Raw genomic sequence first — 24,509 nt, forward strand, 5'->3', positions numbered from 1 at the left:
CCTCGAGCCCAATAACATCGGCTCACCCTATCACAAACCCGCGAGTCATCTCTCTCCACGTGTCCCTCGCCGAATGTCCCTATAAAATGCCAACGTAGCTCGAGATTTCCACCTCTAGTTCTCGCATTACCCTCTCTTCTAGGGCTCAGTTTACCCTCTTCATCGGATCTCGAAAATCAATTAATAACGCTTTAGTAATTGATATAACGATGATGCAACAACCGCCATCACAGCCTTCCGATCAGACTAGCCAGTACCAGCAGCAACATCAGCAGTGGATGGCGTATCAACAGCAGTCGCAGCAGCAGCAACAACAACATCAAACTCCGGTGCCACCTCCGGTTGGATGGACTCCGCAGCCGGTGCCTCCTCCATCTCAGCAGACGCAGCCCTACGGTGTCGCCCCCGATGCTTCCTCCGACGGGATCCGTTCTTTGTGGATCGGAGACTTGCAGCCGTGGATGGAGGAGAGTTATATCGCCAGCATCTTCGGCCATACTGGAGAGGTAATAGCAAGTATAACGATGCTTTGTAAAGATTTGCTGATGGTAAAAATTTGACTGTGTTAAGTTTACATGGATAACGAATTATGTAACTTTTGAATGGGGTCATCGCATTTACGGTTTCTATCCTCTGGATTAGGTCTAGCATCTGTGACTTAATGTTATCACTCAGTGTGGGTGTTTGCAGCTTTTCAATTAACGAATTATTGGAACAATTTTTTATTAATCCAGTACCTTTTTTCAGATATCTAAACCTAATTAAATCCAAATCCTTATCAAAACTTTGCATAATTACATTTGATGCGTTATCTGCCAAATTGATTGGCTCATTATTGAGAAGGCAGCCCAAGTTTTTTATAAAACATTCTGACAGTATTGTATTTATTTCAAAAACAATCTGAAAATTGAATGATGTATTATATGATCAATTTATGTTGATTCCTAAAACACTGTGATTATGATTCAGAAGCTGCTGTTAATTGATTTGCTTAATGAATTTTTGGTTCCAAAAGCTTATTTTATGTTATAATATACAGAATGGTTTTATCTTAAATTGATCAATAGGGTCGCAAGATATCATTTGCTGGTAACAATGCACATATCATGTCATGGAGATCTGTGAATATGTTTGAAGCGCAGACATGGTAGAATATGATGGTCATCAACTGTCTGGACCCATGGTAGCATGCTACTTGTGTGATAATTTTTTATTCCTTCGAAGACTTGACTTTGATTCTGGAACAATTTTTTCCCCCCTGGAAGAGGGCACAAGGATATAGGCTTTTGCAATATTTCGTGAGGAATTGGATGATTTTTCAGGCTTTTTTTTTTTGGGCTATGCGGGGAGGTTTTGGTTTTGGGAATCTTCATAATCCAGATTTTTCATTTTTGATGAATTGATTGTTAGCTTTTAGCTCTTCCTTGAATTGTCTGACTGCTTGTTCATCTTCTTTGTATCCTTTAATCCAATGATTTTTAATGAAGTTCCTTTTCTGTTGTTATTAAACAAAGTGTATGTGTTATATATGTTATGTTTGGGGATGTGTACGTCTCTAACTATGGAGTATCCTGTTTTGTTTGTATGTAAGTTGTGTGTTTGGTTTTCTTATTTAATTGAATAATCAATTGTGGACATGTATAATAAAATAACTGTACGAGTGTGTGGCTGTGTAGTCAATGTTAATTTATGATAGTGGTTATACACAAATGGATCATCCAAACATAAAATATATAAAATATTTGAGATTCAAATTATTGTATTACATGGCATGTTTTCTTCCTTGTCTACCTCTCTTCCCGACTGTTTTATTGAGTGTTGCTTAGAGACATGTTTGTTTGCTTACAGTTTGTTTCAGGAAAGGTTATTCGCAACAAGCAAACAAATTTTTCAGAGGGTTATGGTTTTATTGAGTTTGTTAGTCATGCTGCTGCAGAGAGGGTTTTGCAGACTTTTAATGGCACCCAAATGCCAAGCACTGAGCAAAACTTCAGACTGAATTGGGCAACCTATGGGGCTGGTGAGAGGCGTCAAGATGATGGTCCTGATTTTACAATTTTTGTGGGAGATTTGGCTGCCGATGTAACTGACTATGTGCTACAAGAAACATTTAGAGCTGTCTACTCGTCAGTGAAGGGTGCTAAAGTGGTCACTGATAGAACCACTGGACGCTCTAAGGGGTATGGTTTTGTGAGATTTGGGGATGAAAGTGAACAATTGCGTTCCATGACCGAAATGAATGGCGTGCTCTGCTCTACTAGACCTATGCGGATTGGGCCAGCTGCCACCAAGAAAGCTGCCACTGGCCAGCAATATCAGAAAGGTATGTTTGCAGTTGGTTATGCGGCTAATGTTTTGCTGTAATTTCCATGAGAAAGGTGTTTGTCTTTTGCTATTATCTGTTAAATGTTTGTCCTCTACCATATCGTGCTTTATGGTAAAGCTTTACGACCATTTGAAGTCATAAGTTGAAGTTTGTTGATTATATGCAACTATTTTAGAGGTGAAGTTGTCAAACGGTATTCTAGATTGACATTCATTCAGTTAAGCAATTGAAGATATGCGGAATTTACGAAGTCATTTCCTTCCAGTAATTGCCTTTGTAAACTTGGGAGAATTTAATTCAATTGAAACATGCATAAACTTATATAGAACTCATGTTGTCTTAAAGCAGGACACCAAGAGGCTCTCATTTTGAGGGAGCCTGGAACTGATTTCGGGTGAAATGATTCCACTTTAATGCGTGGCCTCATTTTAGGTCAGTGATTTTGTTTACGTCAGAAGAATCTTCACTTTCTCGTGGCATTTATTTCCTACATTCCTGAATTTCTTTTCCAGTTCCTTATATGTGGAGAGTACCAGTTATGTTCCATTTTCCAAAGTTCTTGTCCTTCTTTCTTTAATTTACGTAAATCCAAAAGAACTGTTGTTTATGTTGTCGTGGACCAATTTCCTTTACAGTTACATTTTTTCCTTTGATTCTGTCGGTTTGCAAGTGTGCTTTATTTATTAAGAAAGAAAGCCTGCTAAACTTCAGACTTGAAGGAACAGCCTAGCTTGAAGCCGCACAAAGTGGTCGTTGATACAGTTGCTTTCATGTTAATGTGCACTGTTATCTAATCCCTCATAGATAGGTTGTGCCATTGGCCTTGTAATTTTGTGTTTCCTGTCTATTCTTCTCGTCTACTTATGTGTCCAGCTAGGGGGTGAAGACTTGGAATGCACTTATTTCACATCCTCTGTTATATGCACATTTACTGGATTTATTTCAGAATATGCATGGTTGTTCCTGCACAATAAATCAAGAAAAAATACATGTTAATTATTTTATCCAGCTGTTAGTGCTTAATTTTTCATGCAATTGTAAGTTAATTGTATTTGTTTGTTCTCTTAATTTGCCTGTGCTGTTCCGCCTACAAGTCCATTGATATTAGAGAACAAAAATCGATTGATGCTGCATAATCTGTTTGTGTGCAATGTGTGAATTCATTTGGAAGTATCAATCTGCATGATTTTATTATTATGCATAGGAGAGCGGATAATCTACAATGTTCCATGATGAAACTTTTCCTTGGTTATAGTTGGTATTTCTCAGTTTTTTCCTTTACTTTTCTTCTACTATGTATTAATTCTGTTTTCTCTAATTCTAATTAACCTGTGCTGTGTATTAAATGTCTTACAATCAAATTAATTGTTAGTGTTTGTTATTTACAAATAACAAGTAAGACTGTCAAAAATGTTCATCATGTTTAGTCATTTGAATGTGTGAAAATAAATGTGGTTTGGAAATGACAGACCAGTTACATGCCTAGGCATGTGGGGACAGGAATTCTGGTTAAGAACCTTGCTTAATGTATGTTCCTGACATATATTTGTCATTTGCAGCTACTTATCAAAATACCCAAGGAAGCCAGGGCGAGAATGATCCAAATAATACAACAGTGCGTAGTTTATTTTATGTTGATACTAATTAAGTTGTTGCTATACTTGAGTGACATTTCAACCTCTTGAGTGCAGATATTTGTTGGGGGTTTGGATCCTAGTGTTACAGATGACATTTTGAAAACAGTTTTTGGTCAATATGGTGAGTTAGTTCATGTGAAAATACCAGCGGGCAAGCGCTGCGGGTTTGTTCAGTTTGCTAACAGGTAAGCAGTGGACTATTTTGGTTTGGTATATCATGCGTACAATCTGTTTTCTTGAACTTTTAATCCTTCATGTGATGTACTTTAGAACTTGTGCGGAGCAAGCACTATCAGTTTTGAATGGCACCCAATTAGGAGGACAAAGCATTAGACTGTCATGGGGGCGTAGTCCTTCAAACAAACAGGTAATGTGATCATCATCAAGTATTTCAGCGTTTTTTGTTTTCAGTGCACGCTTTTATATGTATGAATATTAATAGTGCCCATCAATTTTGGTTTGGCTTTGATCAGTCGGATCAGGCCCAATGGAACGGTGGTGGATACTATGGTTTTGCACAAGGATACGAGGCATATGGATATGCGCCTCCTACCCAAGACCCGAACATGTACTATGGGGGCTTTCCTGGATATGGGACTTACCAACAGCCAGGGTCTTACCAACAGCCACAGCAGGTTAGTGAATTTAATGTTTCTCACATCATTTTTTAATTTTTTTCTTTCTATAGTTTTGGTAATTGATAATAGGGATATGAGTTTATAGAAGTTAGATGGCTTCCTATGGTTGTTTCATGGTGTGAACTGTATGCTAGCAATGTACAACATAATTTTGTGAGTGATAGGTTTGCTGGGAATTGGGGATGTAGGGGAAACATTGTTCTTCGGAATTATTTTCCTTTACACAAGTTAATGCTTGCAGTTGGGTTGTCACACCGGGCTGGGGAATAGTTTAACAAGTTTGCAAAGAATCTCATCACGTGGCTAGTGCCTGATGTGCTGTCATTTGGATATTACATACCTAAACAACTCTTTTCAATCCCAAATTTCTGAGTGTTTTTTTTTTTCGTTTTAAAGTTTAGATTAGCACTTGTGGGCTATAAATGTCAAGAAGATTGGTTGTGCAAGCTGTGTTTATGACATGCACATCTTGTTTCTGTTGATTTAACAATATTCTTGCTATGTGCAGTGATGTATTTATGGTGCAAGTCTTGAAGCTGGGGTAGCCATAATCAAATTGAATTTTAGGAAGGTATTTGTTGTTTGGTTGTTGAGGATGATGTGAGTGCTTGGAGATAGTTTATTGATTTTTTTTTTCTCTTTTTATTTAGTATCTGCAATGTTGTGTATTTGAAGCATTTATTTATGGGATTGGTTGTAGCATGCAGACTAGATATTGCAGTATTTTCGAACTTGATGTTATTGTTTATCATTTGCATTTTGCTGTTTAATTTTCTTATTGTGATCTATGTGATGTTTAATTTTCTTATTGTGATCCATGTGATGTGCGTGCGCTGGAGTCAATTTGGAGTTGTTTCAGTTGCATGACATTTGCTTTCAATTTTAACGAGGCAAAAATATTGAATAAGCACTGTAGTTGTGGTGTGAGTATATGTATAGATTGCCCTTGTATTATATTTGGAAAATCTTGGCCACTATAGAGAAGAACAAGTGGGAAGATTGATCAACAGGGATGTTGAGCAAATTCACTGATTGGAAAAATGGTCGCACCCGATTTTAACTTGTGCATAAGCTATAGGAGGTAGCAATGCGAATAACCTAATCATATTTGAGCGCTCGTTTAGAAACTTTAGATAATGGAAGTGGATTGCAGCATTCTTGCTTTTGATTATCATTAAACCGTAGATTTCAGTTTGAAAAATCTTTAATTGCGTTTGAGTAACCTGATCAACTGAATCCTTATGAAACACGTTCTGTATTGTGTATGGTGAATGTTCCCCCTCCAAATGAATTGAGGTTTAAATTTTTGTTTAGTCGCACAATATTTCATTAGATCTAGAAGGCATTTCTTGTAAAAATATGTATTGCCCTTAATACCGTCAGTTCTGTTTGGACTGAGTTTGTTTGTATTTCAACGCCAAATCAAACAGAACATATCCGAAATGCTTAAGAGGCCATAATGTATGCTTTGTCTTTAAAAGTCATTTAATTGTGGCCAATGAGGCAGTCAGTAGTCGCTACATTATTATCTTGTTTCTGTTGCAAGTAGAACCAGACATGCTCTTGTTTCGGATGCAACAACAATAAATTATCCTCACAGCAAATTGACGCAAACCACTAATGTTGCTTTCTTTACGTGCATAACTAACGGGATCCTTAAGATACAAAAAATATCTAAAAACTAAATCCGCCCTCTTATGTATAAATAGACGGAGCTCTCGGAAAAGAGTATATCAATTTATCCAAACTTTTATGGCACGCTCTGGATAACAATAATAATAAGACCGTCACTCTGAGAGAGGTGATATCTGTAGTAAAAAGTTTCACTGCCGGAAGACGTCCTATGTATGTATGTATGTATATAGATCCACTTTCAGTATGCAAATAACAACTACTAAAACAATAATGTTAGGCTGGATGGATATCATAGTCCATTATTATTATTATTATTATTATTAATGTAACAAGCTCGCAAAGGGAGAGACAAACTAAGCTAAACTAAAAAATATCAGAGAGAGAAGGAAGCTTGAACTCTCCTTTCTTAGAGAGAGGAATGGTGAAGTTGCCGATGATAGGGAGATCAATGGTGAGACCCAGCTCCACCTCATAATCAATATCCCAGTCGGCTCCAATGTCCTTGGCCAAGCTCACCAGGATGTTGGGGGGCACCTTCATCGGCACCTGCAGCAAGGTCTTGTCGTTCCCTTTCAGAGAGCCCGGGTCCGCCATTGTTCCCGACGCTATCACTTTGCCGGCGCTTTTGAAAGTGTAGGAGATCTCACAAATGGGAAGAGAATGGCTGTAGGGGTTATCAACGGAGACCTTGGCGTCGTACTCGACGGCTTCACGACTGACGTTCTTGAGATCGACGTCTGTGATTTCAGCCTCTGGCTTCTCTATGTTTGCCATCTTCTCTGCCACGAAGTTCTTCGCCTTGTCCAGGAACTGCGCCATATCTTCTTCTATTCTCAACTTCTTCTTTACAATTTCGATTTAATTCGGACACACAGTGTAAACAGACCACAAGGGTTATCTGGATTCAGATTTGATTGAGAAAGAGTTGGCGTAGTGAAGTGACCGTATGAATGTAGTTTTACCAAGTTATATAGAAAGTGTATGTGGGTTGTCGACACGTGTAAAGGCATTCTTCCTTTAACGAGGACGCGTGAGGAAGTACGTGTGTGGACCGTGGACTTTCCGTGGAAAGAGGATCCGTGCTCCCCTCTGGGTCTGCCGTCTGGCGTGCGTGTACTCTGGGAAGTCTCTCTCTGTGTTCCAAGTACCAACTATAACTATTAATTATGATAATTAATGCCCAATGGATTGGATAAAAATCTGTACTTGCTTTCCTTATCCAGAGGCTAGGGAGCATAAAAATAATAATAATAATCAAAATAAGTGAGAAAGAATCCCAAGCACAAGGATCCAAAAATAGTATACTCAAAGCACCGACTTGTGACCGCCACCATCCCCCCACCGAAAGTATATCTGAGAAAGTAGCATAAAAATGAAAATGGAGATGCGGGGTATCGATCCCCGTACCTCTCGCATGCTAAGCGAGCGCTCTACCATCTGAGCTACATCCCCTTTTCAGTTCTTTATTTTTGTTATTATTTAATCTATTGGTGGCAACCGTAATATTTGATCCCTAAAAAGAGATTTCCACGAGCAAAATTGTAACTCCAAAGCTAGAAATATCAGAGTAAGCTTTTCTGGGCACAAAATTTTCTCAATTTCAAATAATTGAAGACAACTTGTAAAAATACTCAAAAGGTAAGGTAAAGTGCTATGTATTAACTTAAGAGTGCATTGAATTCAACAACTTAAGAGCCAGTGCTTCTTGTTCCGCCAGAGAAATAGAATCGATGTTGGGACCATTGTCATCCTTGTTCTGTTTTCTCTCATCGTTGTCGTTGTCACTGTCACTGTCAAAGTATATTTTCGCCTTTTTACGTCTTCCCCGCTCCATTGATTCTTCATCTTTATCAGAAGCGTTATCCTCATCTTCTTCGTCATCATCATCTCCCAAGCCACCTCTCTTCCGCTTCATCTTCTGCTTGATTCGTTTCTCCCTACGACGCTGACGATCGAGAAGCTTGTCTTCTTTGTCTGCACGCTTCAACTCTTCTCTAATCTTCTTGTAGTATTCAGTTTTTTGGTCTGCGCATATAACATGAGACATTGGTGAATTAGATCCTAAAAGACTCGGTGTTCGAAAGCTTAAAAGCTGCCACCCATTAGTTGTTTACAAGGTTCAATTGAGGAATGACCATAAATTCCTTCAATTCAACTTTACAACTACAATTAAGCTGTTTAAACAACTGATTGCTAATATGATCCATCATACTCCAGCTTCGGAAACATGATGGCATCATTTGGGTTCATTTAAACTTGGAAATCAGAATGTAATTATAAACTTTTACCTTGATCAAGTGAAACATTGGCATTCTTTGTGTCAGCCAGCATTGCAAGTGGAGGTACAGTGTTACATTCCTCATCAAAGACTAACCTCGTCCCCAAAGGTCTATGAACATTGATCTTCAATTTCTTATTCTTTTTAACTCTGGTTGCTCGCCTGAAGGAAAAACAATTCAATTCAAATTACATCAAAAAAAAAATATAAAACAATAGAAAACAGCAGAGTCTGATGACCCAGTACAGTTTAACCCTAACTGTTCATTTCCAATGAAAGAGAAATTTCTATGAAGATAAAGTTCTAAATCGAATTCTATAGATATTGACGGGAAAGATCAGCCATTCTGAGAACAGAATTAGCTGTCCAAACCAGATTATTTTATTTTATTGCCAAGTCATCTTTACGTTCAATTTCCAAAAAAATATCAATTCTATAAAAGAAGCTTACATAACATCTTCCAACAGGTCAGCTTTGCCCTCATCTTCTACATCCTTTGTTTCAAGAATGTCTCTGTCCACATTCTCTTCAGTGAAATTATCTGGAAGTAGCTTCTCTCTTGAAATCATCAATTTATCCTCCTTTTCAGCATTGTCAAGAACAGGTTTTACAGGCACCATTTTGCCCTTCTTTTGGTTCAGAAATCTGATTTTCGGGGTCATAGGCAGACCCAGTGATGCCGAGAATTCATCAATGGACAGCTTCGTCACATCAAAAACCTCTTTATCCTTTTGAATATGAACAGAGCGCAAATATGTAATAAAGGCCTTTTGAGCTCGATGCTGCATATCTGGATATTTGACAAGTAAAGCCGCTAACAATCCAGAAACAGGTTGCAGTCTTTTGGTGTTTGCCTGAAAATTCAGCAATGATTAAAGCAAAGTTAATATATGAAAGGTCACTCAGACAAGAACTCTTACCACTGGCTAAGCTTTTGGATTACAGTGCCAACCAGATTCCTTCAACATCCAAATTGGAAAATTTGAAAACAAATAAAATAAACAACTTTCAAATACCTTAGTAAAATGTATGGGTATTTTCGCTTCCCGCAACTTCTCAAGCATTTTCATTTCTGTAGGCGTCAAAAATAAGACAGACCTCCCTCCACTATTATAGCGAGCTGTGCGCCCAACTCGATGTATGTAGGATGCAACATCTTCTGGGCAATCGACCTAGAATAACAAAATGAAGTCTATGAGCCAATTTAAGGACATTTTCTGCCCAAAGCAAAAGTTGCTTCCTTGAACAGCAAATACTTCACCTGGACAACCCAGTCAACTGCCTTATTAAAATCAAGACCTCTTGAGGCCACATCAGTGCAAAAGAGAACTGAACGCTTCTCACAAAACTGAGCATATATGGCCATTCTTCTATCCTGCTTCATCCTACCATAAAGACACATCAAGGGTATACCAGGGCGCAACTTCTTAAATGCTTCAAAGACATATTTTACCTGCAATAGAGAAACATTCTCTGTCAAGTAAATGTCAACAATAGGTTTAGAACAAAGAGAAAAGAGGCACTTAAGATATGAAATAAAAATGCATATTCTCTTTCAATATAAACCAGATACCATGCAAGCACCAAGGCAACCCAGTGAAGTCAGATCATTCAATCATGAATGCTAAGCACAAGGAAGATAAATGTGACATTTGAGCCATCCATATTAACAGTGGGGTGCAAATTGTACACAAGGTGCTTAGTATGACATATGAGCCATCCATACACTAAAAGTGGGATGGCAAATTGGAGACAAGTTTGAAAAATCAACATTCTTTTCAAATTCAAAAACCAAATTACCTGTTTGCAGCTTGTTAGAAAAACTAGAATCTTTGAATTAAGATGCGCCTTTATGAAGCTCCACAACATGTCTAACTTTTGTTCAAGAGGGACAATCATTGCAGTCTGCTGCAAACGATTGGGAGTAGCTGTCACAGACTCCTCATGCACACTCAGATACTGAGGGTCCTTCAAACTCAGTCTTGCAAGATCCTGAACAGACTTCGTTTGAGTTGCAGAGAAAAGAAAGGTTTGTCTATGTTTTGGGAGCTGTGAGACAATTGCATTTAAAGCCTTCTTAAATCCAACATCAAGAATACGATCTGCCTCGTCAAGGATCAAAATCTGTTCCCCAGCCAGGAATTTTCACTCATATCAGCAAACAAACAAACAACAAAATGCACAACAAGTTATATCTAAGGAGGTTATGAATTATAACATATATAGTGAATACATAGTGTGGTTGAAAGAGTGGGTAAAAAGGGCTGCGGTTGGGCAAAGGAAAATTATTGAGGAATGAGGTATACTAATACAACGGATACAAGTTTGCTTCTACTAAAGAGTTTCTGAAAACAGGAAGAGTAAAATAAGATCGCCTCTAAATCTGGATGGCCAAGTTAGAAACATACTGTCAAATTTAGATAATAAGATGGTCTTTTACTCACATAAATTATTAGCAGTACTAACTAGTACTTTCTTTCATTAAAAGCTAAAAAATAACAGCAACATAAGTTTAAGAAGAACATTATGGTGACCTGAAGTTGTGAACAATCAAAATTTGGAGTCTCATCCATGTGCTGAAGAAGCCTACCAGGGGTGCAGACCAATATGTTCAGCTCATTCACATGCTCCTTCTCCATATCAACATCCCTTCTACCACCAATTAAGAGGCCAGCACTAAAATTATGGTGCTTGCCAACAGCTTTCAATACATCAAAAAGTTGATCCGCTAATTCCCTAGTGGGAGATATTATAATACTGCCCACACCATCCTCAGGCCCCCATCTCTCCTTATACAACTTCTCCAAAACCTGAAACAAACAATCAAATCAAGAACCATATACATTCCATTTCTACAATTAAAAAATACTTAAAACATCACAAAAATTTCTACATTCTCCTGCTGTCCCTATAGATGATTCTTTTACTCAAAATTCCTCAGTAAACAAATAACTAGTAACACATATCCAGATTATGTAACAAAGAGCTATTGTACTTTCAAAGTCGAATTCTGAAACAGAAACAAGACAGTTTCATACACGGAAAAGGATTCGACGCTCTGCTGAGTACTGAATCAACGGCTAGGATTTGTCTAATATAGGTCTCAACCAAATCTTGACCGCTGATTCGGTGCTCAGCACAAGCTCAGCGGAACACCAAATCCTGGTCTAACAAACACATGCATATTAGCTCAATAGCATTAAAATTCACTCACAGGAATAACAAAAGCTAAAGTCTTTCCAGACCCAGTTTTGGCGGCCCCCAAAATATCTCTCCCGCACAACGAATGCGGCAAAGAAGCTCTCTGTATATCAGTCATCTTAACAAAGCCAGCATCTTTTAACCCGCTCTTCGTCTTCTTCGATATGGGCAACTGATCAAACCTCGTCGACCCCACATACTTGGAGAAGCTATCTTCCCCGATTCGTCCAATGGGTTCCTTTTTACCGAGTGGCGGAAACGACAGCGGATTCGTGCCCGACTCCGGCTTTTGTGAGTCGATCCATGAGTTTAGTAGCTCGATTTCTTCGATTTCCATCGAACGAACTGCCTTGCGGTTCGGTTTTCGCTTTGATTTCTTCATTTTTTATGTGATTTTGTTATGACTGTCGGAGGTATTTTTGGGTTTATTGAGTCAGTGTGCAGTAGAGACAAGGAGAGAAGAAGAGTGCTAGGGTTTTAGAGGTTTAATTGAAGTCTGAGGATAGAGAATTTAACGAATGGACTGAAATGTAAGAAGTAGATAACATTAGCATAAATTGTAATTTTGATCAAATTAATTTTTTTAATTGTGTTTTATCCCATCATTTAAAATTTTTTGTTTTGATAAATGCGAAGGATCTAACTAAACAAATATAAAATTTCTCAAACAATTAATGACTTTTATATGCACCAAAATGCTATGATAATGTTCGATATCACTTGCAAACCTCGTAAGAACGAACACAATATTAAAATAATGGGTTTATATTATCAAAATTAACATGATTTCAAATAAGACAAGTTTGTGACTACTGTTTATTAATAATGTTGGGTTTAGATAAAAATTTCTAACATGGAAATCCATTGATAATAATTTGATTAATCATAATATATTGACTCATTTTTCATCCAATACAACTATAAAATATTGAATCTGCCATATTTTGCATTAAAAATATTAAAAACATGTTAATGGATTGATTTTTTAAAAATTAAAAGTACGTTAAATAGGTGATACAATATAAATATTAAATAGGTCGCGTTAATGTTTAAAATTTTATTTGGGTTTTCATTAATTCATATTTGATACGATGTAAATTAAACTTAACATTAACATGACGTAATCACAAAAAATATCCCCTCTAATTTCAATATATTTAAAAGGCTTTATACAATTAAATACATAAAATAATGAATAATTTTATTATATATTTCTAGAATTGAGATAAAGGAAAGTTCATGTTCAAGCTCAATTCAAAAGAAAAAATTTATGTTTTATCATCAATATACATATATTGCAAGGGAGCTGTCCCTATATATAAATATAGTAGTTTTTTTATCAGGATTTTAAAGTGCGGGAAAGGCCGGAAAAATTTTAAAATCCCACAATTTTAAATGTTTACAGTTTAAGCCTTTAAAACCGTATGGTTTTAAAGTTTTCTCACACTATCTCGTACTTTAAAATTTCAGACTGAAATATTTCTATATATATATATATATATATATAATTATTCTCTAATGCGGGTATTCTCATTTTTTCTTTTTATGAAAACACAATTTAAACCGCAAGATTTAAAAGAGTTGGTTTTTAATACTTTAAAACTGCACGGTTTTATAATTTATTCAATAACTAACTCTTTTAAATCATACTGTTAAAAAATATGTCTGCAATAAAAAAAATGCGGCCATATACACCTGAGAATATTATATATATATATTACTTTTTAAAAGTATTTTTTAAATAGCATACATCACAACTCAAACATCTACTCTAAGTTAGACGAACTTGCTGAAAATTTAGGGGAAATGAATAATTAAAGCTAAGAGTAAGGGTGCCATCGATATTTACCTTCAAAAAGACAAAAAATAAAAAATAAAACTTAGTGACGAAGGCATGAAACGCACGCAATTGCAAACAAAACGATTTTGCTTCCTCTTCTTCCTCTTCTTCCTCGTACCATCCTCTACAAAAAGGCCCATCACCAGATCTCTCCTTAATCTCTGCAAACACTTTGGATACAAAACAAAAACAGAATCTTCTTTAAAACTCTAATTTTTTTATTTATTCAATTCCCAAAAAAATTAAAATAAAATAAAAGAAGAGATGGGTTACAAGAAGAGAACAGAACAAGAAACGACTCATTCTAATAATTCATCTTCATTGAGTGAAGCTTTGCTTTTTGCCACTATGTGCATCATTGGCCTCCCTGTTGATGTTTACATCAAGGACGGCTCTGTTTACTCTGGAATCTTCTATACTGCTTCTGTTGAAAAGGATTATGGTTAGTTTTTCTATTTGTTTATTTATTTTGAAGTTGGAGCTTTAGCTGCCATCTTTGGCGTTAGTTTGTGAATTTATTGAAATGTTTCTGGGATTTTTTTGTAACGGGAAATAATATCTGGGTTTGGATGTTTATGAGGAATTATATCTGGGTTTTGGATTTAGTGCTTAGTAGTGTTGATCTTTCTTTGTAAGCTTTAGCTCACATATTTGACACTAGTTTAAGAATTTCTTCATTTTTTTTGGAAATTGAATTGGGTTTGGAAATTTGTGAGGTTTCTATAGGTAGCGTTTATCTTACTATGACTTGTTAGGATCAAGTTTGATTCTGATCTAATAAAATGGTGATTGTTTTGATGCTGTGTATTTTTCTTTTTCAAAATGGTTGGTTTGGTTGCATAGAAAGGGTAGGACTAGAAAGGAAACAAAGAATTTCGTGGTTGTACATTAGGTTATTTTTCTTATCATGACTATCACAATTGAGAAGTTTTCACTTTTCTTTTTCTGGAATTTAAAATGATAAAAATGTAGGATTTACTTTTGGTGACAGGCCTGTGTGTTGAGAGTAATACTTCTCACTAACTATTCATTTCAATTCTCTATAGAAGAGAGTGATTTTTATTCATTTGGCTGATTTTTGGTTTAGGTATTGTTTTGAAGAAAGCAAAAATGTCCAAGAAGGGGAAAAGTAATGCTAATGTTGCAAATGGGACTGTAATAGAGACACTTGTAATCCTTTCGGCTGATCTTGTTCAAGTTGTTGCCAAGGTATATGATTCTTTATTTTTTATTCGTTTATATGTTCTTTTAGGACTCTTATTCATTTTACTGGTTTCATGTTTGAACAATTTGTTTGATGTGCATATGTGGTTCCGCACAAAGGGAGTTCAACTTCCAGCTGATGGCATTGCTGGTAATTTTGCTGGTGATGATGTGGTAGCTGTTGCCGGCACAGTTCCCCCCATTGACGGCCAAATAAGTGAGGCAAAAAGACCTATCAGGTCTGGCTTGAATAAAAGGCGTAATCAGAAAAGGTAAATGATTATATATTATTTCTTAAATTTGAAGCCATGTTGCATTGCTGTAAACATCTCAATACAACCATGCACTAATCTGTTTAACAACGAAAGCAGAATATCAGTCCGAAATGAGAATGGTTATTTCCATGGTGATGGGCCCATAAAAGCTGAGAAAGAACATGAAGAACAAATGTTGTCACTGAAGAATATGAGAAATGCCATGGAAGTTGAGCATGGAAAAAGAGATAGAATGGATGTGACTAAGGTAAATTTCCTTGATATATATTTTGGGCAAAACATTCAAATTGACACGCATAGGTATATTGTAAATAGTTCTTGTGTCTAATGATGGAAGGGGCTTTGTATACTTGTCTTATCTTATTTATAAGTGTGAGGTAAATGTCAGATAGATGCTGCCACTTTCATTTCTTATAATTGCTTACAACTTGGTTGTGGTCGGCCTTTTGGACCATTATCATTTAATTGGATACTTCTAAGAGGCTGCAAAATTTTTTGTTGAAGGACTATCATGCTTGATTTATGCTTCTTGTGAAAGAACCAATTATATGGCTTATAAGGACAGATATGATGCATAAGAGATCTTCTGGGCAGTTACGTTGTAAATGAGTCAATTTGGTAATCGGTTTCCTTATTTACGGCCAAGCTGTCTAAGATATGTGTGTGTGTGATATGTATCTTTTAGCATTTTTCTAACAAACATTTTCCTCTCTTTCCCCTTCATTGCAGATTGAAGAAGCTTCAGTTGACTCAGTTAATGGAAGGTATGAGTTATCAACTTTCTTCTGACTTCTATCTTATCCCTGGGAATGGTTCTTTGGCTGGCGAAAAAGGAATTTGGGTCTTGTGTTCAGATAACAATCTATCTATCAATTCGGGCTCAAACTCTATCCTCAAATACTCTGCATGACAGTGACAGATACCTCTATTTTTTGCTGGATATTGACAGATTTCCATCCTGTTATACCATGTTATTTCTCTTGTGTTTATCTTTAACACTATTATATTTCTACTTGGTAGAAGATATGTTTCTGTTGTTTCTACATGTATTTCTTTCTCATTCTCAGATTCCTTTCATTTGCTTTTCTGACAGACAGGTCGGAGATAAGAGTTCACAAGGTCAGCAGGATTCTTGCACACGGACTACTGAGCTCCATAAAGGAGACAATGTATGTAGATACTGGCTGATTCTTGCTGTGGGACAAGGATTATTGGGAACTATTGAGTCCATAGTGTTAAATGCCATATTTACCAGTTAATGTTATTGTTTTTTGCAGGTTGATGGGGTTCAAGGATCAAGTACAAACTGTGAGTTTGAAATCCTTGGTTATCTGAGCAGGGTTCAAAATTTATTTTTCAGTAGCTGTCAATTTAGTGCTCTAGCAGTGAATGCTTTTTAATATTAGATAGAAATGTACAATGGAGGTTAGCATGGTAGAGAATTACAGAACAGTATTTGCGATATATGTTAGGTTTCCAATCAATCTTTGCATTAGCTTGGTATTAGGGAATTGATGCAATCAATAATTTCAATATCCTTTTGCCTTTTACCATGTAGTAACTTCTCTTTGGTATTTGAAAATTGGAAATTAATGCTCTTTATCATGTTATTTGTTGAATGAAATATTGTGTTAATTGATGAGATGTGTTGAGACGATGCCTCCCTCTTGTAAGTTGTGGAAATTGACCGTGACGCTCTTGTTAGACTTCCACATGGTGTTTCCATGAACAGCATGGGGTTTTCTTTCCTATTTGGGCTTGATATGTGTCCAAGCATTTCACCTGTTGCCCATCATAATTTTAGTACCTTACTTGCAGTGGGTGCCTGCCAAGGCCCAGTGATGCCTGCTGAGGAGCATCCAAATATGGCATTCAAACATTCTAATGGTTTATCTCATGACCCTGCTCATGAACTTGACAAACCGGAAAATCAATGCCGTGAAAGGCCCACTTCAGCTGATACTTCTTCTCAAGGTGCTGCTCGTTCAACTGTTTCAACTTCTTCCACTCCAGTTACTGATGTTACATCAGGGCTATGTTTTAGCTCCTTAGCAGCTTCAACTGAAGTGGTTCCTCTGCAAAGTGCACCTTCGAATAAAAGCACCAAGGTGAATTATAATTTGGAACGAAAACCATGACTCATTTAAATTTCAACGTTCAATTGAATGTCTTTTGTTTTTTTTAATTTCCTATATCACACCTTAGAACAGGCTTCATGCTTGTACGGACTATCTAAGTTTTTGAATTAGGTCTCTTATAACCTAATCGTTACACATTCTATGAATCTTGCTTTATCAGTTGCAAAATTTTTTAATTGGATATTTTTTTTCTCACATAACTTTTCTTATAGGAATTTAAGCTTAACCCAGGAGCTAAGATCTTCTCGCCGTCTTCTGTGAATCCTGTATCAGCTACTTCTCCAGCAATACCAACAGCTACAAGCATGGCTTATGTGCCAAGTAACTCTCCAGTTTTACCCATTGCTGCTGCTCAGTCTGAAGTTGGAGTTGGCCCATATCTATCTCATTCTTCTGTGCCTTCGAAATTTGTGCCGTATGGTACCTTGACAGCTGCAAATGGTGGCAGTGCTGCACAATTTTCCCAACCTGTATGTTCTCTTAGATTTCCATTGAGTTCTCATCTTTCACATTTCTCAAGGTGTTATTTTATGATATGGATGCAACCTCTGCTTGTTGACCTGAATCCCAGCCTTTTGTAACATGCAACTACTGTATTTGACTTTAATGTACAGTAGTTCATAGTGCCCGAAGGAAATTTCTTTTTGAGTGCTTGAATGTAATACTCGGTCCAAACTATTGCATCTTAGCCTTATTAAAGGTTAAGAAAAGGATTCCTCGATTCAGAATTAGATAGCTTGCTTGGGAAGAGAAAATTTGTCCATCTGTTTGTGGATCAGTATTAGGTTTACCTCGCACATTCATTCTCTTCTTGTGACTCCTTATCTGAGATTAACTTGTCTTGTGACTCCTTATTTGCAATTAACTTGACCAAGGAGCATTAGGTTGTAGCAACACACTACATCTTATAGACTACCAAACTTGGTTCAAAGTCTTGTTGACTGAGTTCCTTTCTGCTTATAGATTGTTGGACATGCTGGAAGGTCACAGCCAGTTAGATATGCAGGTCAGTATCCTGTACAGGCTGGGCCTACATATGTGCATCCAAGTTCACAGGCTGTAAGTAGGAGGATTTATATGCCATCTCCATTGCTTTTTAAGTTTCTTGTTGGATAGGGACTTATTTGGAGACTATTTATTTATGAATGCTTGATTTTCAAGTGACTAACCTCTGTGTCTCTGTCTCTGTCTCTCTGCCCCTAGGTTATGTTTGGAAGAGTAGGAGGGCAGCTTGTCTATATGCAGCCAGTTTCTAATGTAAGATACAATGCCTGCACATCACTGAAATTTTATGGTTGAATAACTTTGGGAGTTCTGTCAATTATATTCAATGAAGTTAGACATGCAGTGTGGCATCCAGGGATCTTGAAAGGCAATGGCATACATCCATTGGATATTATTTTATACAAATGGACATCGGTAGCTGATTAACTGTAATTTGGAAGCATTACTAATATGTGTCTCCTATTTATGAAATTATGAAATTCGAGTGTTGTATATAATCAGTCCCATGTAGCATGTGAAAGGAAGAGCACTTTACTTTTCATGTTCACCTTTTCTCCTTTTTTCTGCTGCTGAATGGTTTCAGTCAATGGTGTGTTCCATTCTTTCTGTTTTTTTTCACCCTAAAATTCGTTTTACAGGGTTCTTTTTTATTTTACCGCTGTGTATTTCCTGTTTGCTTAACTAAATTTGTTTCATCTTGGAAGGATTTGGGTGTGGCAGCTATGTCACCAGTATCTGCTCGTCCTGCATTGACACCGCATCAGGTCCAATTTCCCAAGCACCAAGGTATAAACAAGGATAAGGTTTATAATTATTGAAGTTTATTAAAATTTTACTATATAGTTAAATTTTAGGTCTCACTATTGGATAATTTCTCAGATGGGACTGACTGCTTCTAGGATTGAACTGTTTTCTTACATTTAATGGCCTTGTCTCCAAATTTATGCCAGTCAATTTTTAATCCCATGATTTGTTTCTCGACTGCAGGAAATGCAGCAGGCCAGGCTCTGCAGCTTTGCATCCCCTCTCCTATGGTAGCTGGTGGGCTGCAACCTTTTCCGGTGCCAAGCCACATTCCGGTTTTGCAACCACCCATCCCTGCAAATCGTCCCATTCCAGTCCCTGGATCTAATGGTCTCTACAGCACCAAATTCCCCTGAAAATGTATTTTTGTCTGAATTTTTTTCCAATAAAAAGTATTGGTTATAGCATTCTTTTTCTGTGAGAATTAAGCGTAGGAGCAATTTTGTCATTATTCGTTATAGAGAAAGGGGTTACATTTTCGTCGCAGTCGGTGCTCAAGACCTGACTTGGGACTTCTTTTTCGGTGGGAAAACATTAGGGAGGTTAATTCTCTAGGAAGGGGATTTGCCGGTTGAACAGCGTTAATCAGAATGGATAACAAGATATGCAATTCCGAATTGAATATATGGCTCCAATTTTTTATTTTTTTTTGGGCTTTTGAATGTCGATAAATTCTTCTTTACCTTCTGCTGAGCTATATCAATGTCTCTTGGCATTTGGCTACCGCACAACTTTATCAAACTTAAAAGATCGTCATCCAAATGATTCATTATTTACAACCAGAGAGCATGTTTCGGACTCAACGCAGCTATTTAAGCTTGACAACTGCCTCCAGATGCTGACTATGTCCCAGGCACATGATCCTTCCCGCCAAACGAAGCAAAAGCAACGGGCCACTTAAAACTGCATGCATAATCATGACAATAATAAGCATAAACAAGCTGTAAGCACTAAAAAGCACATTTTTCACATATTATAAGCTGATGGTTTCCAGCGACAACCATAAATACCAGAATATCTCTTCTCTAACCCCGTTAGCAAAGAGGCGTCAGGAACAGGTTTAACCAAGGATGGAAACTCTTTGATCAATAACTATTCTAAATCATGACTTTTAACAGTGACTTTTTGATTTCCCTTTTCCTAATTAAGATCAGATATCACCTACAGAGTTGTCAGATTTCATCAAATCAGTATTCAGACCTCAGGCAAAATAAAACAGAAACTGCAGGTCCACCAGCATCATCTTCGGTAGGGCTTTCATATTAGACACTGGAAGTCTGGGGATGTTTCTTGGAATTATCATTTTCTTCATCTCCAACCTCAGCTGCTGGGCTCAGCTTATCATCAGTGAGGCTTCCAACCGGGGCTGGCTCTTCATATTGAGATGCCTGGTCCATCATGTTTTCTTGTACAGCCTGAAGCATTGGAAATAAGTCTCATCTTAATTTTTTTTTTCTTTGACAATTTATCAGCTAAGACCAGCAAAAATATTAGTTTAAGCTTTACTTTACCCGCAACAGTTCAGTCATTTTCCCAGTTTTGAAGTTCTCAAAAGTTTTTGGCAGAGAAGCTAAGTGACCATTGACATTGGGCTGTACAGCTTGGAGGGGCTCAATTGAGAGAGCCTGATCCGTGTTGGCATCATCATTCCTGTTGCCATTTTGAGCCTCTTCTGAATGGGGTTGAATTCTCTTAACGACTTCAGTCAAAAGTTTCTCAAATGGCATGCCTGGCAATTTCATTGACTTGGTTTCTGCCTCAAACAGTACCTGTGAAGGCGGCTGACTTAGCATCCCCTGGGGGCTAATTTGAGCCTGCAAGGGAAACACCTGATTTCCAGCCTTTTGCACTGGGTCAGTGGATTTTGATCCACTAGATGGAACAACAGCTTCTGTCACCGGTTTGACTTTAGAGGCTTCCGAATGGATAGCTTGCCTTGAAACTGAAGATGGTTGCTTGGTAAATGGCGGCCCATTTGATAAACTAACAGGCTGGTAAATATTTTTCGAAAACACTGGAGGAGCAGTTTGGACGGAAATTGAAGCCCCCTCTTTGCCTTTTGAGGCTCCATTTCTGTAAGGATTGACAAGCCGCTCTCTCCTCCCCCTGGATTGAGAGTTAGAGACAGGGACCTGAGAGTGATTATCTAGTGGGAAGGGAATCTCATTTCTTCTGACCATTTGTACATTTGGAGCAACATCATTGTGAGCTGAAACAGGAACATAATGTCCAGGCTTTAAAACAACACCCCTCAAAGTGGTTTCAGAGTTACCAACCTTCACATTCAGCAAATATCCAGCATCAAATGCTGCCTCAATAACACCATGAACTACTTGACCCACCACAACATCATTAGTATTATTATTTCCATCTACTGGACGCAAACGATTCCCATTCACTCCTTGAAATCCAGGTGGTGCATCAGCATGAGCATTCTCCCTAAGATTTACATTCTGAAACCTTGGTACAGCATTCTCCCCATGATTGAGATTCTGTCTGGGATGCTTTCTTGGACGACCACGTTTCCGCTTCATGGTGACATTTGCAGAAGCCTCTTCGTTACTCACTTGATTGTCTTGGTTCATTATCAGTATTATGGTAAAGTATCTTGCCTTTATCTTTTATACGGTGGCCCTTCCCTGCAGAAAAGAGAGCAGTCAATTGTGAGTCTATAAAAGCAAACTGATATCCTTCGCATACGTATACACACATGATCCAGTGTACTTTCCTCTTCTCAAAACTTGGAATTTAATGATTGATGTAATTGTAAACAAATAACGTAATGACCTATCTAAACATCTATTTTGTAAGAAAGACAGATATTCCCAACAACAGGGTAAGAGGTTAATGAATCTATCAATCTTTCAATTCTCCTGTAAATAACTGACTTTATTGACTGCCATTCTCCAATAATCTATAATAATTTTTTGGGAAGTGTCTTCCAAAACTATGAGGCAAAGCAATTGTCAAAGCATGGACGTATGTTGATGCCCATATCTACCACTTGCCAAAAGCCTTGAGGACCTTGGACTCACATTATTAAGATAGAAAAAGTCTGTAAATTTTTTGTGGCATAAAAACATAACAGCATATCAGTATAATTTGAGGGAAACCCAGACTATGAGTAATGTAATATTTTATGCTTTTCCAAATACAGTTCTGTAAACTCATAGTGAAATAAGGTCATAACTTCCACATTGTATCCTGCATCTACAATTATGAACTTCAATTTGTTGCCAATTTGACCTTGGAGTAGGACTTAACACACAGCCTGCCTATAATTACTGTCTCAAATAGCCTTTTCAATACACAAGGTGTATGTACACCATCCAATAAAATCATGCTATATATACAAAATACACACTTTATGATTCCATATGATGGTGCACCCTACAACTACTTTTATGAAATTAAATTCGTTACCGACTTAAATTTTCCGAAGTTGACCTTGAAATCCGACTTGACTGCCTGCCTATAATTATTGTCCCAAACAGTCCTCAATATGGTGAGCATATGCACACCCATCCAATGAAATCATACCATACATACAAAATACATGCATCATGACTCCATTAAATGGGGATATCCTACATCTACGTTTATGAAATTCAATTTGTCACCAATTTGAAATTACCAAGTTGACTTTTAAATTGGACTTAACTGCCTTCCTATAGTTATTGTATTGAATGTTCTTCAATACAGTGGGCATATACACACCCATCCAATGAAATCATACAATATACACAAACGTACACATGTAACAATTCCATTAAACAGTGTACACACGGTGTAGGACAGATTTTTTTTCCCTCAAGCAGAACTTGCATTGAGAGTAAACTATAAATATCTAACTCAACTAATAGCGCAAAGGCAAAGTTTGGTGTTTCTGTCTCGTACTTGAGCAGCAAAGCTTATCACATAACATTTACAGAGATCTGTTAAAAGGAAAGATAGATAACAAAAGCTATTGCTCATATTTCAAAAATTCACAGAACCCCACTTCGAGCAACTGCATTTACAACCAGAGAATACTCAACAAGTAAGATTCAACTTCATGAGAAACCTAAAAAAAATTAATAACAATAATAAGTATTTGCATGAACTTTTTGCAAGAAAGATTGAAACTTTTTGGTCAAAATCAGTAACATGTCCTTATTCAACACAACCCTCAAAGGAGAAAAATAATTAAAAAAAATACTTATAACGTTGACTAACTTTAGGGTTCGAGACAAATTATACCTTCTGGGTTAGTGTTCTACAGTTCTTCAGCAGTGAGTTGACTTGAGGTGAAGTGATTTTAATTTTATGAAAGCATAAATTTTTATAAAACAAAAAGAGAAAGGGGGGGGAAAATTGTTTTTCCAGTTTCACTTACAGATTTTTTTTTTTTTTTAATGTCTCAGACGAACCGGCGAAGTGTACGAGGCCGTCCTTAAAGATTAAGAGGGACTGAGTTAGTGAGTTGAGATAAAATCACCATTCTTATCATTGTAGCTAAAAAACAGGCAAATAACATTGTGCCATGCATCAGTAAAGTCAGAGAAATGACTACTCGTCAGACACGTGGTAGGAATTAATTGGGTCATTGTGTAAAAAGATATTATTTAGCTGTTTGAGATTAGTGACACGTGGATAAATTGCTGCAAGCAGGAATATTAGCCGTGTTCGGACAAAATCCCAAAAAAGGGTATTTTGCCGTGCTCGGACAAGGCTTGAGTTGTCTATTACTTTTTATTTATTCTTATTGCTGCACGAGTTGTTTATTACTTTATTTATTATTTTATTGCTATTGTTGTAGCATCTAATTACTACAAATTATTTATTTATGTTCTTTGAATATCTAAAAATCATTTATTAATTGGCCTACATTCTTTTAGAATTATTTTCAAATTTAAATTTTTCGATAACATTGAGATTGACAAATAGAGATGGGTAGTTTTTGGTTCAGTTCGGTTTGGTCTAAAACCGAAACGTATTCGATCAGTTCCTTAAAACTTAAATTAAATATAAATTATATTTTAAAATCGAACCGAACTGAATTGAAAAAATTCAATTAGATTCAGTTCTTTAGTTCAATACGATTCGGTTTGGTTTAATTTTTCTTTTTTTTTTTAGTTTAGATGTTATAGCTATAATTTTTCACCCATATTAATTGAACTTAATAGTTTTCATTTTATTCATCTTATTTTCTTTTACATTTTTATCATGATCTTATGAGCGGTTTACATTTCAAAAAAAAAATACACAACTCATATAATTTAAATGTCCACTAAAGATTATAAATCCACAATAACCAAAAAATAATAATAATAATAATAATAAACACCACAATATCACAAAATAAAAGCAACTCTAAAGTTTCATTGCCGTCCACATTTGCTAAAACTCCACATCAATGCACAGAAACCAACCATATCTACCATTCATATTACCTACATCAAAGTAAGCCAAGCACCAATAATTAGACTAAATAAAATAAACCTAAACTTAAAATAAATCAATTAATTATGGGGAAAAAATCTAAAGAAA

At 36.7% G+C, this 24,509-nt stretch overlaps 5 protein-coding genes and 1 non-coding gene across 10 annotated transcripts; 2 read left to right on the forward strand and 4 right to left on the reverse strand.

Moving 5' to 3' along the window:
- Positions 1 to 97: 97 nt before the first annotated feature.
- On the forward strand, positions 98 to 5,371 carry LOC102613263 (polyadenylate-binding protein RBP45C). Its single transcript, XM_006475097.4, has 7 exons — positions 98 to 506; positions 1,849 to 2,323; positions 3,886 to 3,941; positions 4,018 to 4,148; positions 4,234 to 4,330; positions 4,437 to 4,598; positions 5,110 to 5,371. Exons 1-7 carry the CDS (start codon positions 210 to 212, stop codon positions 5,110 to 5,112), a joined length of 1,221 nt encoding a protein of 406 aa, XP_006475160.1. The 5' UTR covers positions 98 to 209; the 3' UTR covers positions 5,113 to 5,371.
- A 1,138-nt stretch (positions 5,372 to 6,509) lies between these two features.
- On the reverse strand, positions 6,510 to 7,189 carry LOC102617074 (late embryogenesis abundant protein Lea14-A). The gene has a single exon (XM_006475111.4). The coding sequence runs from the start codon at positions 7,053 to 7,055 to the stop codon at positions 6,600 to 6,602; it is 456 nt and encodes a 151-aa protein (XP_006475174.1). The 5' UTR covers positions 7,056 to 7,189; the 3' UTR covers positions 6,510 to 6,599.
- Positions 7,190 to 7,615: 426 nt separating this feature from the next.
- Positions 7,616 to 7,688, reverse strand: TRNAA-AGC (transfer RNA alanine (anticodon AGC)). The gene has a single exon. It is a non-coding gene; the product is annotated as a tRNA-Ala (tRNA).
- A 187-nt stretch (positions 7,689 to 7,875) lies between these two features.
- On the reverse strand, positions 7,876 to 12,203 carry LOC102617377 (DEAD-box ATP-dependent RNA helicase 32). Its single transcript, XM_006475112.4, has 8 exons — positions 11,729 to 12,203; positions 11,049 to 11,324; positions 10,315 to 10,638; positions 9,776 to 9,967; positions 9,531 to 9,686; positions 8,965 to 9,368; positions 8,525 to 8,676; positions 7,876 to 8,261 (listed from the first exon to the last, which is right to left on the reverse strand). The coding sequence occupies exons 1-8, from the start codon at positions 12,095 to 12,097 to the stop codon at positions 7,900 to 7,902; spliced, it is 2,235 nt and encodes a 744-aa protein (XP_006475175.1). The 5' UTR covers positions 12,098 to 12,203; the 3' UTR covers positions 7,876 to 7,899.
- A 1,402-nt stretch (positions 12,204 to 13,605) lies between these two features.
- LOC102617677 (polyadenylate-binding protein-interacting protein 4) lies at positions 13,606 to 19,622 on the forward strand. 4 transcript variants are annotated; one of them, XR_370319.4, is made up of 13 exons: positions 13,606 to 13,997; positions 14,643 to 14,764; positions 14,879 to 15,030; positions 15,130 to 15,280; positions 15,763 to 15,797; positions 16,127 to 16,202; positions 16,311 to 16,341; positions 16,852 to 17,141; positions 17,384 to 17,641; positions 18,135 to 18,177; positions 18,375 to 18,428; positions 18,881 to 18,962; positions 19,164 to 19,230. XR_370319.4 is itself a non-coding variant. In XM_006475113.4 (13 exons), exons 1-13 carry the CDS (start codon positions 13,820 to 13,822, stop codon positions 19,334 to 19,336), a joined length of 1,698 nt encoding a protein of 565 aa, XP_006475176.1. In that variant the 5' UTR covers positions 13,606 to 13,819; the 3' UTR covers positions 19,337 to 19,622. The 4 variants fall into 4 exon arrangements, 3 of the variants coding, with proteins under 3 accessions (XP_006475176.1, XP_006475177.1, XP_006475178.1); XM_006475113.4 differs by having other exon boundaries at positions 18,135 to 18,230; positions 19,164 to 19,622; XM_006475114.4 differs by lacking the exon at positions 18,135 to 18,177 and having other exon boundaries at positions 19,164 to 19,622.
- LOC102618423 (protein METABOLIC NETWORK MODULATOR 1) lies at positions 19,574 to 23,406 on the reverse strand. Of its 2 annotated transcripts, XR_003065088.2 has the most exons (4): positions 23,220 to 23,406; positions 20,492 to 21,619; positions 20,181 to 20,395; positions 19,574 to 19,883 (listed from the first exon to the last, which is right to left on the reverse strand). XR_003065088.2 is itself a non-coding variant. In XM_025097967.2 (3 exons), exons 2-3 carry the CDS (start codon positions 21,563 to 21,565, stop codon positions 20,243 to 20,245), a joined length of 1,227 nt encoding a protein of 408 aa, XP_024953735.1. In that variant the 5' UTR covers positions 21,566 to 21,619; positions 23,220 to 23,406; the 3' UTR covers positions 19,925 to 20,242. The 2 variants fall into 2 exon arrangements, 1 of the variants encoding a protein (XP_024953735.1); XM_025097967.2 differs by lacking the exon at positions 19,574 to 19,883 and having other exon boundaries at positions 19,925 to 20,395.
- Positions 23,407 to 24,509: the final 1,103 nt, after the last annotated feature.

This window comes from Citrus sinensis, chromosome 9, assembly GCF_022201045.2.
Source record: "Citrus sinensis cultivar Valencia sweet orange chromosome 9, DVS_A1.0, whole genome shotgun sequence".
Lineage (NCBI taxonomy): Eukaryota > Viridiplantae > Streptophyta > Magnoliopsida > Sapindales > Rutaceae > Citrus > Citrus sinensis.

What these genes read in the sequence shown, in the direction of transcription:
- LOC102617074 (XM_006475111.4), bottom strand. Translation starts at nt 7,055, where the DNA reads ATGGCGCAGTTCCTGGACAAGGCGAAGAACTTCGTGGCAGAGAAGATG.
- LOC102617377 (XM_006475112.4), bottom strand. Translation starts at nt 12,097, where the DNA reads ATGAAGAAATCAAAGCGAAAACCGAACCGCAAGGCAGTTCGTTCGATG. An exon ending in TTCTAACAAGCTGCAAACAG is followed by an intron (nt 9,968 to 10,314) that starts GTAATTTGGTTT and finishes TCTCTATTGCAG; the next exon opens with GTAAAATATGTCTTTGAAGC. An exon ending in TACCCATACATTTTACTAAG is followed by an intron (nt 9,369 to 9,530) that starts GTATTTGAAAGT and finishes CTGAATTTTCAG; the next exon opens with GCAAACACCAAAAGACTGCA.
- LOC102617677 (XM_006475113.4), top strand. Translation starts at nt 13,820, where the DNA reads ATGGGTTACAAGAAGAGAACAGAACAAGAAACGACTCATTCTAATAAT. An exon ending in GTTGACTCAGTTAATGGAAG is followed by an intron (nt 15,798 to 16,126) that starts GTATGAGTTATC and finishes CTTTTCTGACAG; the next exon opens with ACAGGTCGGAGATAAGAGTT. An exon ending in ATATGCAGCCAGTTTCTAAT is followed by an intron (nt 18,429 to 18,880) that starts GTAAGATACAAT and finishes TCATCTTGGAAG; the next exon opens with GATTTGGGTGTGGCAGCTAT.
- LOC102618423 (XM_025097967.2), bottom strand. Translation starts at nt 21,565, where the DNA reads ATGAACCAAGACAATCAAGTGAGTAACGAAGAGGCTTCTGCAAATGTC. An exon ending in AAATGACTGAACTGTTGCGG is followed by an intron (nt 20,396 to 20,491) that starts GTAAAGTAAAGC and finishes CCAATGCTTCAG; the next exon opens with GCTGTACAAGAAAACATGAT.
- LOC102613263 (XM_006475097.4), top strand. Translation starts at nt 210, where the DNA reads ATGATGCAACAACCGCCATCACAGCCTTCCGATCAGACTAGCCAGTAC. An exon ending in TGGCCAGCAATATCAGAAAG is followed by an intron (nt 2,324 to 3,885) that starts GTATGTTTGCAG and finishes TGTCATTTGCAG; the next exon opens with CTACTTATCAAAATACCCAA. An exon ending in TTTGTTCAGTTTGCTAACAG is followed by an intron (nt 4,149 to 4,233) that starts GTAAGCAGTGGA and finishes GATGTACTTTAG; the next exon opens with AACTTGTGCGGAGCAAGCAC.